Here is a 20652-nt window from a genome sequence, read left to right as displayed (position 1 = left end):
ATTTCTAAGCCAGACATACTTTATCTTGCATTCAGGATTCTTTACACTCTTATTTTGTCCTACCAAGTAATACTTGAACCAATGTCAGTGGAAATAGTCATACCAACAAACCTAACTAACACTGTTCTTGCTACATACAGATCCACTCTGCAGAGCAGGATGGTGGGGGTATCAGAGCTAAACTTGCACATCCAGAGGTTCAGCAAAGACTCATTGGCCTCTTTCAGTATAAAGCATTACCTGACGTCAGTAGCTCAAGAGATCTGCTGCAAATTAACTGCTGTATATTAACTGTATATCATCAAAAATAAATCTCAGCTTCTGGTACCATAGCTGAAGGCCCAATACTCCAAAAGCATGCTACAGAAAAGGACCCAGGGCACAGTTAAACTTTTCCTTATTCCACACAACTGTCACATCTTGTCCTTTGACATTTTGTCAAACAATAAGCTTTGGTATTTTGTAAGTAAGAAATTTAATTCATTTTCTTAAGGGTAACTCTAAGATTTATAATTTGAAGATTATAGATCTGCATAGCTAGAAAAAGTATCTCATTAAAGGTTGCCTATACCAATGAAATCACAGGTCTGGTTTAAAAAAAAAAGCCATGCTCTTTACAAGATATTACTATTACAACTTTAAGGCAACTAGGAATTCAATTATTTTGCTACACTGAGATTTTCAGATCAGGCCTACTTGGATTCTATCAGACAAATGAAATTAATTTTTCAAAAGTAAATCAAGTTTAGCTATTGCACTTCTCAAAGGTTCTCCTGCCTTTATCTTCAATACCAGTAGGACGAGAAAAGGAATACAAAATGCAGAACCTTACACAAAAGGAACAGAGAAGTAGCATTGGACTCCAAGCTCTTTACCTGGCTACTAAAGATAGAACATATGCACAGTAGCAGTCTAAGGTTACCCCAGTATTCAGTAATCAGAGTTATAACCCATTCAGCAGAGTAAGAGACCAAATTCCATTTTTATTCAGGAAAACTGAATTCTGTTTTTCCTCAGAAAAGATACAGACTTCTACGCTAGCCAACACTTCCCTCTGGTGTTCACTAAGATTTTAGAAGCTGTGGAATGTCAGATTTCACTATCATTATAAAGTACTTAGCTCTCCCACATATGCATTTACCTAAAACAAAATGGGCATGATGTCAGAAAATACTCAAGGTGGGCTTCGAGCAGTATCGGTTGAAGAAATATAATTTTGCATACTTGGTATGCTGGATTAGATTTTCAAATTAGCCCTTAGTTACAAGCATTCTAGAATTAATGTTTAAAATTTATTGTTTCACTTCTAATATTAAGATACCTAGTCAATGATGCAATGCAATACCTCACCATCAGAGATGATCCCACTGTTGATTTGAATAATCCTTGAAATACTTGACTTCAGCACACCAACAGCTACTAAGATGTCTCCAAAAGTCACTGAAGTGAGCTACCGTTCTTGTCCAATTCTTTTGAATAATAGTTATTCTTAAAAAACCACAGAAATAAAAAAAAAAATCCCAGAAAAATAAGAGCAATGAAACATATGTGAATGGCATGAAATCTAATCCTCTACTGACAAAGAACTAACCAAAAGTGAAGAAATCAGCTCTATGTAGTCTCCATCTAGTTAAGATCAGATATTGGGTAAGCATAGTAGTGTCAGCTGAAGAATATGTGCATGAATATGTCTGTCAAAATGAAACCATATAAAATATATTGCTTGTCCCCAGTTATTCACATACCACTACGTACTATATTGTTGTCCTTCTAATAGACAATAAACTCCTTGAGAATAAGAAATTATTTTTGGTCTTTGTATTCCCTACACCTAGCACAGTGCCTGCAGGGCACACTGTGTTTAACAAATACTTGATTAATGTAAGACTAGAAAAAATGAGGGAGTTGTATAATAAGACACAGAGACACCAAGTGTCACAACAGTATCCCCATAATGCTAAACGATTTAGATCAAGGTTTACGATGCATCCTCTTATACAGGATTTATGGGACACCAAGGAAAAGAATCTCAGAGGATAAGTAAGCAATGTATCAATGATGATCTGTACTTCTGAAAGGAAAACCCAAATCAATATAGCCATGGATCTATCAAAGAATTAACGTCATAAAACAAAACCTATATCTGCAGAAACACTCTTTAGTCTTCTAAAATGAGTAGCTTCCTGCTCAAATGACTACCAATATGTTTCACCCTAACATCTTTTCCCAAAGTTTCTACATACCTAGTTTCTTAACATATAAATCTAAAAAACAAATTAAAATATGCAGGGACAATTGTGGCACTTGAAAAAGATACATAAGTACATAAGACACTGTTGCTTCACAACACAGACCTCTCAAAAGCACTGGGTCATATATATCAAAGTTTTATATTTATAGTAGTTTGATAAAACTTTAGGAAAATGGGCCTATTGGAACTATTTTTACAGTAGTGGTGCTTGGCTGAAGGAAGACATTTAAGATACGAAAGAGAGACTCCATTACAACTTGCAACACAAGGTTTATCTCAGCAAGGAAAATTTAGCCTCTTCACTACCCCCAACATATATAGTCATCATCAGGAAACCATCTATTTTTTAAGGAGTGGCTTTTTTTCTCTATTAAGTAAAGAACCAGATGTACAATGTGACATTAATTCACCTGAGACAGCTGAAATGACAAGGGTCTATAAAACAGCTTCAAACACCTTCAGTACATTAGTTCTTTCTCATACATATAAATGAAAAATTCAGGCAAGGTAAACAAGATCTAAGAAGTAATCTGAGAAATCACAACTGAGTTATGGGTTTCCTACAGCTGCTAAGTTAAGTAGTTGCTAGAGCTTTTTACATCTGATAAAGAGCCTTACCTTAAGAAAAATAAAAACAATTCTTCAGAATCAGGAGCGATCACAGAAACCACACCATTGCAGATCATGAAATAATAAGACTCTTCTGGGCACAAATGACAATTTTCTGCAAATTTTGTTTGAGGTTTTTATTTTTAGTTTCCTGCCTAGTTACAAAAAATTAGAGGCATGACTGATAAGCATGTAGATTTTCCTCATATAACCAAAAAAAAAGTATTACTCCATAATGTTTAACTATAACAGAAGCCAGCACTCTCAGACCAAAGGAAGGAAGAGAAATCAAAACACCTATTAAATAAATTTCAAATGGTATGAAATTTTTTCCAAAAAATTATTAAATAATCAATAACTACATTTAAAAAAGGCTCTAAATCATTTTAAATGCAAATTAAAACTCTAAAGTTTCACCAAATGCCTCACAAATTTTAAAAAATTAAAAAGTACAAATAATGAATTTTGGAGGGGCTTTGGGAAGACGGGATAATGAATGCACTGTCTATGGAGCTGTGAAGTGTTTCAATAGTCAAGGGGAATGATGAGGGGAAGAGATAGGAATTATGAAAAAAATGTTTTAAATAAATTGTTAATTATTATCCTTTGGAGCAATCACATTGCTGGGCAGCATATATACTATGGATGTCAACCACAAAAAGAAAAGCCCCACATAGAGCAAAATATTCTAGCAAAGATCTAGAAGCAAAGTGAGTGCCCATTAACTCACAGGATGAATAAACTATAGTTTACAAATTAGTAAAATATTAGTGTGAAATAAGAAATATCAAATATAAGGAATTCAGAGAAAGAAATATGAGAGGCTTCGTATGAACTAATGGGGACAATACACACAGTAAGTAAAATAATGCAAATGAAAAGAACTCTAAGAAAGAAGCTAAATTCTGGACAATTATAATAACAAATCTCAAAACTAAAGAACCATTAATGAAACCCAGCTCTTCAGGTACAATGAAAAGTAGAAGACCAGGACTCAGAACATGCCTGTGTGAACCTGGCCAAGTGAGTAACGTCTCTACTCTTCTATTGCCTCACTTGTGATATGAAGGTATTAGACTCAGTGCCCACAAGATCCCCTGAAGCTCTAAATCTATGATACTATGAGCATATCATGTTACACATACTATAAACAGTCGAGATATTAGTTGTTTTTGCTTAAATATATTACTTTATTTAATGTGGGGAAGGGATGAGATGTCCTATGCTTAGAAATGAGACATAAAAACAAAAATCATCAATAAAATAATGTGTTACTATTAAAAAGTTAAAAAGGATAGGGACTGGTCCTGTAATTTCATTTATGTGGAACCCCTAGATAAAGAAACCTCCTTTTTCAACGTGATTTAGCACCTCACTGAATCTTGGTTTGCTAAAGAGTCAAAAAGAGAACTCAGGCCCTCCTGGCTCTGAGGTCAGCGCCCTCTCCATTAAGCCATTATGCCACCTCCAAACATCTCACTTGAAAGTTACGAACATTTCTGAATTTATCTCAAAGAAGTAAGAAATTATGATTACATGAATGTGGTTACTGGTTATGTGAAATTCCTATTATATTAAATTTGCTTATGTAATTTACAAATGACAAAAAAAAAAGCTAGAAAGAACAGTTAATACTCTGTATAGCAAAGCTAGGATCCCAAAACCTGCTAAGAGGATAACCCTAGACTGAATCTAAGAAGATGAAATTTAATAAGGAAAAATGCAACATGCTGTAATTGATTTTTAAAAACTCAACTTCATAAATATAAGATGGGAAATGGGATGTGTCTTCGTGGACTGCAAATTCAAGGAAAAGACAATGAGATATGGTAGCCAAAAAAATTAATGAAACCTCTGAATATGTTCCATAACTTCTCTCCTCATTCCCCCCAATCCCCCAAAAAGGCACAACTTCCACAAATAAGGAGCTAAACATCTGGCATAACTACGACCCAACCAGGCATAATTTAGAGTTCTTATGTTCTGTTCACTAAAATAAAGAAGAAAATATTGATAAACTGGTCATTGTCCAGTGGCAGGAAACCTGAAAGGATAAAGGAGCTTGAGCCTGTACAAGAGTAGGTTAAGTGGAAAAAATTAGGGATATTTAATGTGAAAAAAAGAAGAGTTAGAGGTGACATGATAACTGCCTTCAAGTCATGTGAAAGAGGGATAAGAATTGTTCCATGTGGTACACAAGGGAAGAACTAAGTACAATGTAAAGGAACCACAAAGACACAATTTTTTTACTTACTATCAGGAAAAACCTCCTAAGGATTAATGCTATTTCAAAGGGGAATGGGCTCTTCAATGGACATCTTCAAACAGAGAAGGCCAGATGACCACTTTTTGAGTACATTGTAATTACAATTCTTTATCAGGTATGAGTTCAACTATAAGACTATAAAGTCCCTTCCAATTCTGAAATTCTCTGATTTCTAGTTTTCAAGTAAGCCTATAATCTGGTGCGTTCAAGAAAAGACTAATCCTAATCAACTAATCCTTAATGGACCATAAAGCAAAGTGTTATAATTTGTTACTGTTTTTCTCTTTGTGATTTTACTGCTATAGGGTGCTCTCTAGTGAGGAAATTCCTTCTACCAATGTAAGTGACCAGGTATTCAGAAACAAAATATTCTTTAGAGAGTTGCCTAGAGCACTGAAAGAATAAGAATTCGCCCAATTCATGCAGGCACCACGCACCAGGTGCTCTATCTCTATATATAACATGATGTCTCTATTTTTCTATTTATATGATCATTCTTGCCAGTACAACCTTCTTAAGAATACATTTTTAAAAAAGGGAATAAAACCAAGAAAAAATAAGTTATCTATGTACACAAGAAAAAGTACTCTAATAAAAACAGAAAGTTGAAAGCACACATTATTGAGCAGGGTCACTTACAAAATGGTCAGATTTTTCTTACCTTTCCTTAGACAAAATGTGTAAAGTAAGATTCTGAAAACAGCTTCAAACAAGAGATCTAAGAAAGATACACTTGGAAAGATAAACTTTCTATCTCTAAAATCTTATGTTCCCTTACTTCCCATAAAAGAATGGTTTAGTATTAGCCTTACATATAATTTTACTGACTCTAAGACACTAAGTAAACCTATACACACTTTTACTATACTTTAAAATAAGATCCCCATGTAGACTCAAACTCAGAGTAAAAACAATTTTAAAACAGTGCCTTTACTTGCTCCTACTTTTATTACACAGTTTATCTGTAGCACTTACAGGTATGTAATAGATGCCCATTTTAGGGGTTTCATTGGCTGTCAGAAGCATTCCTAAAAAACAAAAAACAAAAAAAAAACAACACAAAACAACATAGTAAATAGATAGCAAAAGGAAATCATTTTTTCACATTTTTTCATATTTAAACATCTGAAGAGCTTTGAAATGCCTCTAATTCCATACAAAAAGTATATCATAGGAAAAAATTAAACTAAGAAAAAGGAGATTTATTCTATGTCCTTGAGATATTAATATGATTTTTCTGGGCATCAGCTTACCTCATGTAGAAAAGAGGAAATTGGTTTAAATTAAATCTCTAAAATTCCTTCCAAAGGCTACATAAAGCCTAAGAAGTACTCAAAAGGAACATATTTCAAAATTCAGGGACAAATGAAAAGGTGCTTCAGTGCATTCTCTCTCACCATAACAAAGGAAAGGGTCTTTTTGTAGTGACAAAGAATTGGTAACTGAGGAGGGTACTTCCCCTCTATTGGGAATGGATAAACAAATTATGGCGCACGAATATAATGGAATATCATTGTACTGTAAGAAATGATGAAGGGCATGGGCTTCATAAAAACTAAGATTTGTATGAACTGATGATACAAAACGAAGTGAGCAAAACAAGAGCAATTTATATAACACTTCTGCGAAGACAAACAACTTTGAAAGATTTAGAAACAATTATCAACACAATGACCAAGAACAAATCACAATTCCAGGTCTCATATCGAAAAAGGCAACTCACATCATAAAACAAAGGTGATGGAGTCAGTAGTGCAGATGAAGACCTTTGGGGGATATGGATTCGTTTTGCTTGAGTACACATGTTTGTAAGAGGCATTTTGTTTTTTCCTACTTCCTCAACTGAAAGAAAGAGGAGGAGGAGGTAAGAGAGAGAAAATAGGGACCCAAATTGAATTTTTCAAAAATAATGTCAAGAAAGATAGCTCCATATCTTTGATTCAAGATTCATAAATAAGCTGAAGATCACACTATGAATGGTGGTGACTCGATTCAGAGACAGGAAACTGGAAGGGCTCTTGAGGATCACCTAGAACAATCCTCACATTTTAAAGTTGAGGAAACTGAGCCCCAGAGTGGTTAAATGACTTACCAATCACAAAATCAGTAAGCATCAAAACTTGGCATTTGAATCAAACAATCAATCTATAAGCATTTATTAAGCACTTATCCCTGTGCTAGGGGATACAAATATAATAGGTAAAACAATCTTTAATTTAAGATTTTTGCATTCCAATGGGGAAGACAACAAAAATACATACAACTATATGCAGAATGAATAAAGAGGAATACAAAGTAGTTAAATATAAGATAGTTGAAGAGGAAGGGCACCAACAGTTGAGGCGATTAGGGAAGGCTGCCTGTAGAAGCAGGTGGTATATGAGCTGTGATGAAGGAAAGGGATTCTATTAGGGAAAGATGAGAAAGGGAAAGTCCTCCAAAAAGGAGGACAGCCAGTGCAAAGGCATGGAGAGAGGAGAGGGAGTGTTCTATGTGAGGAACAGATAGAAAGATGGTTTGCCTGGACCACAGGGAGAATGGAAAGATAGGTTGAGGAAAGCTTGTTAAGGGCTTTAAAACCTAAGTGGCATTTATATTTGATTCTAGAAGAAAAAAAAAAGCCAGTAGTTTTTTTTAAAAGCACTTCCATATAAAGAATGAATATACAAATGAAACCTTGAGTATTCATTTCCTACCACTTTTCTGAAAGTATGTAATAAATTCTGCACGTTACTTTCACAACTTCTGTGCTTGTCTATGTTTCCCTATGAACTTTTCTGTTCTCTTTCGTGTTTTTTCTAAAAGTTTCAATGGTTCTCTTTTGGGGCATCAATATTTCTAACCCTACCTCCTCCTCTAAATAGAAAGCTGAAAAAAAAATAAAAATCTTGTAACGAATAAGCAGTCAAACAAAATAAATCCATAGAGTGGCTGCGTCCAGAACGTAATCTCTTTCTGCACGTTTAGTTCATCACCCTGGTCAAGAAGACCATCACAGGTCCTCAGGAAACCTGAATGGTCACTGCACTAAGAGTTCTTTAGTTTTTCCAAACTAACGCTTTAAATTTTTAGTTCTTTTCGTTTTTCTTTACAATGTTGTTTGGTCCTTTTAAGAAACTGTTCTGTGTCTCCTCACTTTGCATCAATTCATACAATTCAGGATTTCCGCAATCACCTTTTTTCACGATTTCTTATAGCATAGTAACATTCCATTACATTCATATGCCACAATATCTTCTGATTAAGAGACATCCTCATTAGATTCTATTTCTTTTTATTTTTTATTTTGATTATAGTTCTTTTTTTCTTTTAATCTCCTGTTCAGGATTAGGAACTTTGTTCTGCTAAGGACTGTTCACACTCTCTGATACTATATTTCCTCTTGACAACCCTCCATTCCCTGTTGTTTCTGATATATTTATACACTAAAAAGGTTTTTTTTCTTTTTTGGGGGGGGGGGGGGTTTGCACATCCCTCCGCATATACATGTATATGTGTGTGATCAATCCTCCTTTGTCCAGTTCTGTATGCTTTTCTTACCCCTTGTCATCCATGCTTGTATATATACTCTTATTCTCATATGCTCACCTCTGCATAATATGTTACAAATATGTTATTTGTAACATTTGTAATATGTAATCACATTGTAATATGATTACAAATTATGTTATTACCTTTTGGAATATTGCATTCCAAGATCTCTCATTTAAAGTATAAGTTATTAGGCCTTATATGATCCTGGCTGTGGTTCACTGGTACCTGAGCTGCTTCTTCCTGGCTGCTATAGTATTTTTCCTTTGATCCACACCTGGCTGTGATGTTCCTAGGACTTTTCTTTAAGGATTCCTTTCAGGAAGTAATCAGTGGATAGGAAGATGACAGATAGATAGATAAATGATAGGGCTTTTTTTTTAACTTTGCCCTCTTGTTCTCATGAATCTAGGCATTTTCCATTTATGAATTCCTGTTAGGGTTTACTGAGTACAGAAGTGACATGTACACTCAAGTGTAGATCTATACTCAAGGAAGATCTCCTTGCAGGCAGCAGACAGAATGGACTGGGGCAGGGATACTAGAATGAAGGATGTTGCAATAATCTAGGTAAGAGATGATAATGGTGTGAAGTAAGGAGGTAGCTGTGTGAGGAGAGAGAAGGATATGGTAGAAGTAGAAATGGCAAGATTGGAAAACTGATTGGATATACAGAATGAAGAGTTGAGGATATTACCAAATTTGACTTCAGGCAGTCTAACTCCAAATTCCGTGTTCATTCCACTCCAATCCATCCTCCACTCAGCTGTCAAAGGGATCTTGCTAAAGTGCTGAGCATCTTCCTACCCAATTAACTCTAAGGACTCCCTGTTAGCTTTAGGATCAAATATAAAATCCTCTCTTTATCTTTTAAAGCCTGACTACTTCCTACCTTTCCCAGTCTTCTTACGCATTACTCCCCTCCACATGCTCTCTAATTTGCTAACATTGGCTTCCTTGCCATTTCTTCCATGTGTCCCATGGCTGCAATTCTCTTCTTCCTCACTTCTCCCACCTAGCTTCCAGACTCAGGTTCAAATCCCACTTTCTTTAGATGGCTTTTCCTGATAGCCCTGTTCTCTCCTTCCACCACAATTAGTGTTTTCCCTTTGGGGATCACCTCTTCTTTACAATTTTTTACATGCTGACACCCCCATTAAAATGTGAACTCCTGAGGGGAAGAACTGTGCCTTTGCTTTTCTTTGTATCTATAGTACCTAGCACTTAGTAAATATTTGCTGAAGGATTACATAGATATGTATAATACTGAACCTAACAACATTTGTTAACATTATGCACTCATTGATAGTTGAAATGCTTTTATGATAGCAGTGTTAGCATAAATGAGATGATCAAGACTATTAACAAAACATAGGGCTATTAGCAATTTTTTTGTCAATTTCAGCAACAAGACTACATTAACTAGATGAATCTCTTGAATCTTTCTTACTATATGTGCTCATATACTTGTATAATGTGTATAACACTTGACACTTGTATAACAATCTCACAATATGTAGAAAACTAACTTCCCCCCTTTGCTTTAGAAAGAGCTCTCTTGTCAAAATCTCTCAGGTCATTTATGGTACAGCAACAATACTGCTGCCTGACACCCTGACTCATAACTCTACCTCTAAAGCGATGTGCTTAAGTAACAGCAGAAAATTTTGGAAATAGTTTCAAATTCCAATGTGGTCTCATATCTAAACCCCTCTCCTGTATTCATGATTACTGAGCTTAAAGCTAAAGGAATCTTAGTGATCTAACCAAACTCCTCAATTCAGAGAGGTACAGTGGACTAAGAAAAAGAGTTAGAATTTGAACCCTGACATATCCCTTATGTTGGGTTTTGTATTATAAGTTTTGAGTCAGAATTTGAACCCAGGTTCTGACACAACTCCTTCATTTATCATGTTTTCATAAACGTACCTTGTATATTTTTTATCTCCCTACACAACTAGGATAATTGCTAGGTAAACAATGAGTGCTTAATAAATGTCTGCTGAATTTGCTGAATCAAGTGGAAATTACATTATTTTCCTTTTATCTGATCAACTTACAGAGCATGGGAGACAGAAAATGAAAGGAAGACAATTACATCTAAAGTACCAGAACACATATCTTTAGCAATAAATACACCCACATATATGGGCAACTAACTGGTAGCTTGTATATATTTAAAAATAAATTATTTTGGCATCAGCTTTATGTAGCACATAAGAGGATTAAAAAGTTGAAGATTAAAAAGTAATTTCATATAGATATGAAGGAAGCTAAGATTAATGAGGTCAATTAACACTGAGCCACATAGCAGAAATATAATTAAACACTTAACCCAAGTCATGCATTGTATGTAACTGGCTAGCGTGCCTTATCTCAAAGTTGGAACCCAAAATTTCCTTGACAAAAACAAACAAAAAACAGAAAGGAAAACCAAAAGCACCAATCAAGTCTAAAAAAGGCAAAAACTCAAGACAAGATAAAGCAAATACTTAAAACATGCATTGGAGTTATCTGATCATTATCACAGCATCCAGAAGCATTCATCCTAAGGTCTCTGCAGCTACTGAGACCTATAAAAACCTTTGGTATTTCAATATGTTTTATGGCAGTGGAAAGAACTTAAAGTTTTAAACTCAGAGGAAAACTGAGGCTACAACAGGATAAAGCACATGATGACATGCTTCAAATATTGCCACAAACAGTGATGTCAATGCAACTTAAAGAGTCATAGGGACTAAATATGTCTTTGCTGAATGATAGGAAATATCTCACAACTAAAAAGAAGCTTGCTGATCAAAAGACAGCTCCCCAACCTGTCTCCACTGGCTTTGCTTCTTAACACTGCATCTCACAAGAGAACACAGCCACACCTATCAAACCACAGAAAAGACAAATCTGATTACATGAGAGAATTCTGACTAGAGTGAGCTAGATGTATTTTTTTCAATGAGGCATGAGTTAATGACAACCGTATATGGAACTAAAGACATAAGATGACTGGCTATCATTCTAAATTGGAGAATGTCAAGGCCAAAACCAATTATAAATGTAAAAGATAAACAATTTTATTAAGCCTACGGAATGCCAGAAGTTACTAACAAACAGAAACAAAAAGGCTCCTTTTCAAACCTCTGAAAGTTAATTTAGGGGGAGATACAATGACCTTCAGAGAAACAAAGAATAAAACAAATAACAACAAAAAACAATTCTTCCAGGATCAAAAGGTATGCAGCACCTGTAGTCAACATAGAACCCTTCTATGGTGTAGTCTCTTACGATCAGATATTATGAGAGTATCAAGTCTCCCTTTGAAGCATCTGGCACTGGCCACTGTCTCATACAATTTACTGGTAGACAGTCTACAAGTAAATACCATCGCCAGAGGGAGAAAAAGGGTGGGAAGTCTCTCCTGTTTGCTTTTACCTTATTTAATACCATGCTTAGAAACCATGTCAATATTCACCAATGTATTTAGCTTATTAAATGGATCTTAAAGAAGACAAGCAATTTAAGACTAAAACATACAGTCCCTAAATTGCAGGCATACTATGTTCCAAATGTTATTTGGAACTCATAATGAATTTTTCCATAGAAATAATGTAGTAAGTGGCGCTTAAGTCTCCAGGTTAGCCCACTAAAGCCTATTAATCCCATAAGGTATATGAATGAATATAAGAATAACAGTACTAGCTTGAGTTGTGGGTCTAAAGAATGGCAGAAGAGGGTGAAGATATTCATGCTCCTTATTCCGAAAGTATACAACTAATCCTAGACAAAAATTTTGACATTGGCCCTCTTGCCCTTGTCATTTTGCATCTGCCTCCAGCTTTTCTAGCTTCACAGTTCTCCCATGAAGCTCTAAGGAGGCCACTTTAATCAATCCTAATTAATTCTTTCTTGGCCTATAATTACAAAGGTGAGAAAGGACCTTAAAACTCATATATTCCAACCAGCTACCTAACAGAAAGAATCAGAAATTCCTCCACAATATCCTCAATGATTACAGGGAACTCACTACTTTAAGCTATTCTATTTTCAGAAAGGGCTAACTGTAAAGAAGCTCTTTTATTGAGCTAAAATCTGCCTCCCTAAAATTTCTACTTTGTCTATCCCTGTTTTTTCCCTCTGAAGCTATGCAAAATAAACCTAATCCCTCCACCACATGACAATCCTTTAGATACTGGGAGACATATCCCCCAAATAATCATTTCCCCCAAAATAATTATCAAAATAATTCCTGACCTACCCTCATAAAGTTCTCCATGCTATTCAGTTCCTGAAAAGGTAAAAGTGAGGGAAGAAGTTTGATTTAACTAAGTTACATTACATTAATAGGTGATATGTGGATGACTGAAAGTCCCCTTCAAGGGGAAGGTGGGGGAAGGAGGGGAGAGGTAAAAAGTTTCACTTTTTAAAAAGGTTTATAAACCCAAATTAATTTTCAGAAGTATAAAAAAAGATATCACCAAAAAAATTAAGTTTGTAGGAAAATATTTCTGAGGTATCACCATGATACTGTTGACAGAGAGTGCTGGACTTGGGAGTTAGAAGAACTGGGCTTAAGTTCCAGGTCTGCTGCTTAATAAGCATTTAACCTTGGCCAAGTTACTTCACCGTATTGAACCTCAGATCATCCATCTATAAAATGAATTAATAACATGTGCATTACCTGATTCACAAATCTATGAAGAAGACAATGACTCTTACTTTACTAAGAAAATGGAGGCTCTCCATCTTGAACCTTATCTTTTGCCCCCATTCTATACTTCAAAATCTCTCTACAACATCCTATAATCTCTTTTGCTCTGGGTTCTGAAGAGGTCCCATCTATGTACAAATGCCAACTCCACCCTGCCATTTTTATCCTTAATCATATCCCTATCTCCTTTGGAAAACTGTCCCTTTGATATTTTATTCAACTTCCCAAATTTTCAGCCTCTCTTTATCTACTTTCAATCTCTCCTCTCCTGCTGTCCACAAATGTGACTAGGTCTTGGTCATCTCTTATCCCTCGAGCTATTGCTCTCTGTCTCTCCTCTATTATACCACCAAACTTCTAGAAAAAGAAATTTGTATTTCAATCTATTTCTGTTCTCATTCACTTGTCAACAGTATAAAATCTGGTTTCCATTTAGCAAACCTCTTGACTGAAGCTGTTTTCTCCAAAGTTACCTTCTTAATTGCTTAGTTTAATAGCATCTTCTCAATCCACATCCTTCTCTACATCTTTGATAACTTTGGCACAGTTGTTCACCTCCTCCTATCCAGGACTTATATTTCTCCAGAGCCAGATATCTCTATCGGAGTATTCCCAAAGAAAGTTTATTTTCTTCCCTCAAAACTGACATCTCTCCAAACTGTCCTATTTCGATTGAAGGTATTAATAGCCTTCTACTCACCAAAGATCTCACCCTCAGAGTCCAACTATTCACTGTCACTCTACCAACCTCAGATCCACTTAGGTGGTCAATCTTGTCACTTCTACTTCCTTAATACCTCCCATTCATCCTAGTCTTTTCATTGATATGACCATCACTCTAGCTCAAGACCTCATCTTGTCTCACTTAAGACTATTAAAACTAGACTCTCAGCCTCTAGTTTTTCCTTTCTTCAATTCATCCTCTACACTTAGCTGTCAATATAATCTTCCTACCACAGAAGCCTGACCACACCAATGGCTTCCTACAGCCTCTAGGATAAAATACAAAAGCATCTGCATGCCTACTTCTCCAAATCTACCTATATTACTTAACTTCCCTTCATGTGCTAAGCATACCAGTTAAGTTGCTCCTAAATTCCACTATCCATGCCAAATTCCAACTTTGTGCCTTTCACAGACTATCCTCCATGCCTATAATGGACTCCTTTCTTACCTCAGTCCTCAGAATCTCTAACTTCCTTCAAGGCTAAGCTTATGTGCCATATTCTATGGAAGATATCTTCATCTTATAACTAGGAAGATTAATAATCTTCCTAGTTATAAGTTTTCTCTTCTTCCTAAAATTATCAAGAATTTATTTATTCATTTATTTATCCAAACCTCCAGTAGAATATAAGCTTCTTGAAGGCTGGAATCGTTTCATTTTGGCTTTGTATCCTCATTGTCTAGTACCCTTAATAAAAGTTCACTAAATTGAACTATAAGCTTCAGGAGGTTCAAGACTGTGTTTTATCTAAACTTTATATTTCCTGTAATGCCTAAGGCAGTTCTCTCCACCTTGGAGGCATTTACATACTTGAGGAATGAATCTATGAACAGTGCAGGACTCTGGGACAGAGAAATGGTGAAGGAGTAAAGAATATATTTGCTTCACAAAAAAAATTGAGCACATAATGATTAAGAATTGTAAACAAAGAGGTAAGCGGGGAATGTGATTGTACTGAAGTAAAGACAACCAAAAATAAACAAATGAAGCTCAAAACAGTTGTTAAAAGGCCCTTTCCTAGTATATTTACAGATCTTACAAAATAAATTCCTTGGCCATTATCAGTCTTTTTCTTTTTTTTTGTAATCAACTTTTGAAAACTTATGTAAAAACCATACTATATTCATATCATAAAGGAAAGAATGTGCTTTGCAAAGAAGTATGTCTTTTAAAAAAATGCTCATCATTTCCATCAAAGTTAACTTTAAAAAAAAAATTAAAATCAACATAAATGTTGCAATTGCAAAATTCTGATACACTTATACAATGATTTAAATTAAAATCAGAAGGTCTTAAGAAATACCTGGGTTACCCAGCAATACAACTTCTAGGACTATATCCCCAAGAGATAATAAAAATGGGGAAGGTTCCTATATGTACAAAAATATTTATAGCAGCACTCTTTGTGGTGGCCAAAAACTGGAAATCAAGGGGATGCCCATCAATTGGGCAATGGCTGAAAAATTTGTGGTATATGAATGTGATGGGGTACTATTGTGCCATAAGAAATGATGAACAGGAAGACTTCAGAGAGGCCTGGAAAGACATGATCTGATGCTGAGTGAAAGGAGCAGAACCAGGAGAACTTTGTATATAGCAAGAAGCTCAGTGTGCGAAGATTTTTTCTGGTAGACTTAGAACTTCACTGCAATGCAAGCACTTAAAAAGTTCCCAATGGTCTTTTAAGGCAAAATGCCTTCCACATCCAGAGAAAGAACTACGGAATTCAATCACAAAGTGCAGCAGATCATTTTCTTTTGTATTACGTTTTGGTTTGTTATATGGTTTGTCCCACTCATTTTAATTCTTCTATGCAACATGACTCTGGTGAAAATGTATTTAATAGGAATGTATGTGTAGAACCCATATAAAATTGTATGCCATCTTGGAGAGGGAGGAGGGATGTGGAGGGGGAGGGAGGGAAAAAAAAAATCTAAGTTATATGGTAGTAAGTGTGGAACACTGAAAATAAATAAAATAAAATAAAATAAAAAAGAAATAACCTGGGTTGAAATGCCAGTACACCAATACTTAGAATATTCTCCTTGCCTACTATGAGCACTCCATAAAGTTCATCTTTGGTCCTCTACCATATGTCTACTGAACTGATCTGGACATTTCACAAAAAGTTAGGGGCTGGTAGAGCTATGACCCATTGGGTCATTCCCAAATTCTTAAACCTCAAAGGCTAATTCATGAGAAATAGGAAAGCAATATTTCCTGTTTGGGTACTTGTGGATATTAGGAGGTCCCAACTGTACAGAATGAAGAGCTTTTTCTTCAGTATTAGCAAGGAGTTCCTCAATGAATACAAATGGCTTTAAAATTCAGTGTTCTTCTATATTCAGCATCATGTTATAATCACATAAAGTCACCCCTGGTACCTTAAAAGTTCCACTTCACCATAACATGGATATCTACCAACATCCTATAATAACTTACCGCTAGCAGCCATGATAAATGAGTCAGAGGTAAGAATACTCTTTTTTCAATTATCTCCACTACTTGCTACTCTTGGTTTTTTCTCAGCAATGTATCACACAAATATCATTTTGACCCAGACAAATCCCGTCTACCCAATGAAACTAGATAAACTTGATGCCCAACACATATGATGGAATGAACATTTAACACATTACCTGAATCTGGATAAAGACAGACATCATTAATATCATGTTCAGGTTCCAAGGAAGTAAATATTTTCCCCTGTAAAAGAAACAGGAAAATGAACTATTGAAAGAAATTAAAATTTATTTTAACAAACAACATATCCTAGGTAAATGAATTCGAAGTGATGCTATACAACAGCATTTTTTTAAAACAGAAAATATGCATTATTTACAAAACATATATTATTTTAATTAACTGGTACTTAATAAATGTCTGATAATTAAATGTGTTCATTAACCAGTTCAAAAAGGAGAAAAATCAAATTACCAAAAATAAAAACAAACAAGGCAAAAATTAAGAGATCATTTAAAAAAAATTATCTGAACTTACTATATATATATATATATATATATATATATATATATATATATATATATATATATATATATATATATATATACACACACACACACAATTATATACTAGCAAGAGAGGATTTTAAAAAATTATCTGCAAAAATCAAATAATATACAAATTAACAAAATGTGAATTTGAGATCTTACATGATCCAATCTCATAAAACGAAATCAAACAAGTCATAAAGGAACTATTAAAGAAAGAGTCATGGGGAAAGGTAAAGAGAGGGATCAACAAAGGAAGACAGAAAAGTTAAATTGCTTGTATATAGTTTATGTGTTGGTCCAGAAGAAATATTTAGTTATAAATGCCCCAAGTTTTGAAGCTTCTTCCAGCTTTTATATTTGTCACTTAAAGTTAAAGGAAAACTCTGGGATGTAACCATTTTCTATAGTAAGAGAGGGAGCAGGGTGGGGCAAGGTAGAAGAGTCGAAGGAAGAAGTTGTAGAACTAGAAGCCAAGTGCTTTCACAGGTAGAAATTCAAGAAAATATAAATTATTAAGACCTACTATGTGCAAGGAACTGCAGTAGCCACTGAGAATACAAAGTGAAGAATAGTCTTTGCTATCAAGAAGTTTACAACTTGGTAAGCGAAGTAAGACATCAACAAACAATTCATAATAAAGTCAAACACAAAAAGTAACATGGAAGAGACACAAACTGCTACAAAAAACTGACTACAAAGAGAAGAGATTTACTTCTCAGCACTATTTGGGAGGGAGGAGTTGGGGGAGAAATAAAAGAAAGCTTCCCAAAAGATGAGGTACTTGAACAAAGCCTTGGAAGATGAGAAGTATCTTGAGCCTTGGTGAATGGGAGAATGATGACAATATCACCAGGCACACAGAACCCATTAAAAGTAGGTTGTAAAGGAAAAATAATGACAATAATAATAGGAAGATGATATAGGAGATAATAAAGGAAGAACAAGTTGAATGATATATTTCTTCCCTTATCATACAGCCCTGTCATGAAAGTGGAGCAGAGGAACTAAGCTAGCCAGCAGAGCAAAAGCAGTATTTTCTTAACTACATGGAGAGAGTACAAAAATAAGAAATAATGCCCAAAGTTCTTTTGAATAAAAGCTTCTGAATTTAGAACTAATTCACTTCAGACAAGTCTCCTAAGTAGCTTCCATAATTTTTTACTCCATTTAAAAAACCAATAGACTCCTTCTGTCCTCCCACAAAGCACCTCTTCCTAGAAAAGAAATGGAAATAGAAACTGGAGAAAAAGAAAAAAAATTACTTTTTATCAATTTAATGATTTTTCTCAAATTTATGAGAGAAAATGAGAATATAGAGTTTAAAAGGATAATAACGTAAATGTTGGAAATGTGGGAGAACTGGAACAGTAATGCATTGTTGGTGGAGTTGTAAACTGATACAACCAGTCTGGAGAGCAATTTAGAACTATGCCTAAACGACTATAAAACTGTGTGTACCCTTTGACCCAGAAATACCACTTCTAGGTCTGTATCCCAAAGAGATCATAAAAATGGGAAATGGACCCACATGTACAAAAATATTTATAGCAGTCCTTTTGTGGCAGTCAAGTACTGGAAATTGAGGAGATGCCCATAAATTGGGGAATGGCTGAACAAGTCGTGGTATATAAAATATACCATGTGAAATACTATTGTGCAATAAGAAATGGTGAGCAGGCAGACTTCAGAAAAACCTGGAAAGATTTATATGAACTGATGCTAAGTGAAGTGAGCAGAACCAGGAAAATATTATATACAGTAATAGTCACAGTGCGATGGCTAACTTTCACACGTGGCTCTTCTCAGCAATGCAGGAATCCAAGACAACTCCAAAAGACACATGATGGGAAATGCTGTCCACATACCAGAGAAAGAACTATTGAGTCAGAATGCAGATGCAAGCATACTATTCACTCTTTTTGTTGTTTTCTTTTATTTCTTTTTGTAGTTCCTCCCATTGGTTCTAATTCTCCTTCACAATATGACTAATGTGAAACTATGTTTAATATGAATGTATATGTAGAACTTGTATCAGAATGCACACCATCTTGGGGAAGGGGGAGAGAAGTGGGGGTGCAAAATTAAAAACTCAAAAGGTTATGGGAGTAAATGCTGAAAACTAAAAATAATTACTTTATTTTAAAAAAGGAAAAAAAAAGAATGATCATGGAAAGAAAGTCCAACACAATTAGCTTTCATAAGAAAGAAACAGAACTTGAGGATCTAAAAACTACTTTATGGGATTCAAGAAATAGTCTCTTTAATGGGTAATCCATGGGCTCTTCACTCACCTAAACATTTCTACACTTCATGTTTACTTTTGAAAATGAAAAATTACATTCAATAGCAAGTAAAAAGCAAAGAGTAATGACTCCACTATCTACAGAAATACTTTATCCATAGTGTAGCAGTTGACTTCCTAATAGAGCTTTCTAAATTGTCTCCTGACAATTTCTGAAGAATCAACATCTTTTCAAAATTCTATCAAAAGAGGCAAATGAAGGAATAAAAATTCAACACCATAATACTTACTGTGTCTCTGTTCCACATTTTGATGATTCGAGAGTCTGCAGATAAAATTAAGTCTAATGAATTCTGGAACTGGATTGATTTAATAGCTAGACCATACTGGTGATCCTTAACCAGTAATGGGTTGTTGGAGCGAAGATCATACAACAAAACCTTCAAGGAAAAGGAAAAAAAAGGTAAAGTTGCCTGTGTTATAAAAAACTAGAATATTGCCCCACTCTCCCCCAAAAATCTAGAATAACTAAATCAACAAAAAAACTGAAAGAAAATATTTTAGATACTGAACAGGTTAGCACTTGCCTAATTATCTTACTATTAATATTCTATTCAGCAAAATGTTTAACAAATAAATTAAGCCAAAAAGAGAATCTTTCCAGCATGATTAAAAATACATCTTTTGTGCTTTGTCCATCAATGATTAGTACTCCCTAATAAATGCTGGACTTGATCTTTCCATTGAAAAGTTTCTTACATTTGGGAAGTACCTGAACATTGAAAGAGAAAGCCCTTGACATAATAAAAGAACTAATTTGCTTCACTGAAATAAGTATGTGTGCTAAGAAAAAAAAAAATCAATGAACTATGTAACATCTGTATCCTAAAGGAAAGGTCCCTAACAAAATTAAAAAACCTAAACTAGAAAAATGAAAAAACATAAGAAAAAGGAGTAAAGAGCCAAATAATTAATAATGTCAGGCACTAGAATAAGTCAAACTACTTCGGTTGAGTACTGAATTTAGCTGAGTTTCCTTGCTGCAAAGGTACAAAGGAATACATACTGTGTTTTAGAGATTTCACATTATTCATTGCATATTTTTTTAAAAAAAAATCCCAGCTCATCAAGACAGACATACTTTTTCCTGATACCAAAATGAAGGAGGAATTTATCATAAGGGCAAATGGACCTTAAATAGCATCATCAAGATTATGTTCAAAGTGACTGTAAACACAAACATTCAAATGCATGTTTCTTATATTTACTCCTTCTTATGAAAGCAGCTTGGCAACAGCGGACAGGCATTA

The 20652-nt window shown here is 34.7% G+C and overlaps 1 protein-coding gene across 1 annotated transcript in view; it reads right to left on the bottom strand.

Annotated features, from left to right (window-relative positions):
* NOL10 (nucleolar protein 10) overlaps positions 1–20652 on the bottom strand; it is a 122508-nt gene that overhangs the window by 63249 nt on the left and 38607 nt on the right. Inside the window, exons 11-13 of the mRNA XM_072634228.1 lie at positions 19633–19782; positions 16726–16792; positions 6102–6154 (exon numbers count right to left, since the gene is read on the bottom strand). Coding sequence (XP_072490329.1) covers positions 6102–6154; positions 16726–16792; positions 19633–19782 — 270 coding nt within the window. The remainder of the gene's footprint in view (positions 1–6101; positions 6155–16725; positions 16793–19632; positions 19783–20652) is intronic.

The sequence above is a fragment of the Notamacropus eugenii genome, chromosome 1, assembly GCF_028372415.1.
Source record: "Notamacropus eugenii isolate mMacEug1 chromosome 1, mMacEug1.pri_v2, whole genome shotgun sequence".
In the NCBI taxonomy this organism is placed as follows: Eukaryota; Metazoa; Chordata; class Mammalia; order Diprotodontia; family Macropodidae; genus Notamacropus; species Notamacropus eugenii.
The sequence above is the reverse complement of the archived record's forward strand: the minus strand, read 5'-3'. Positions and strand labels throughout refer to the sequence as shown.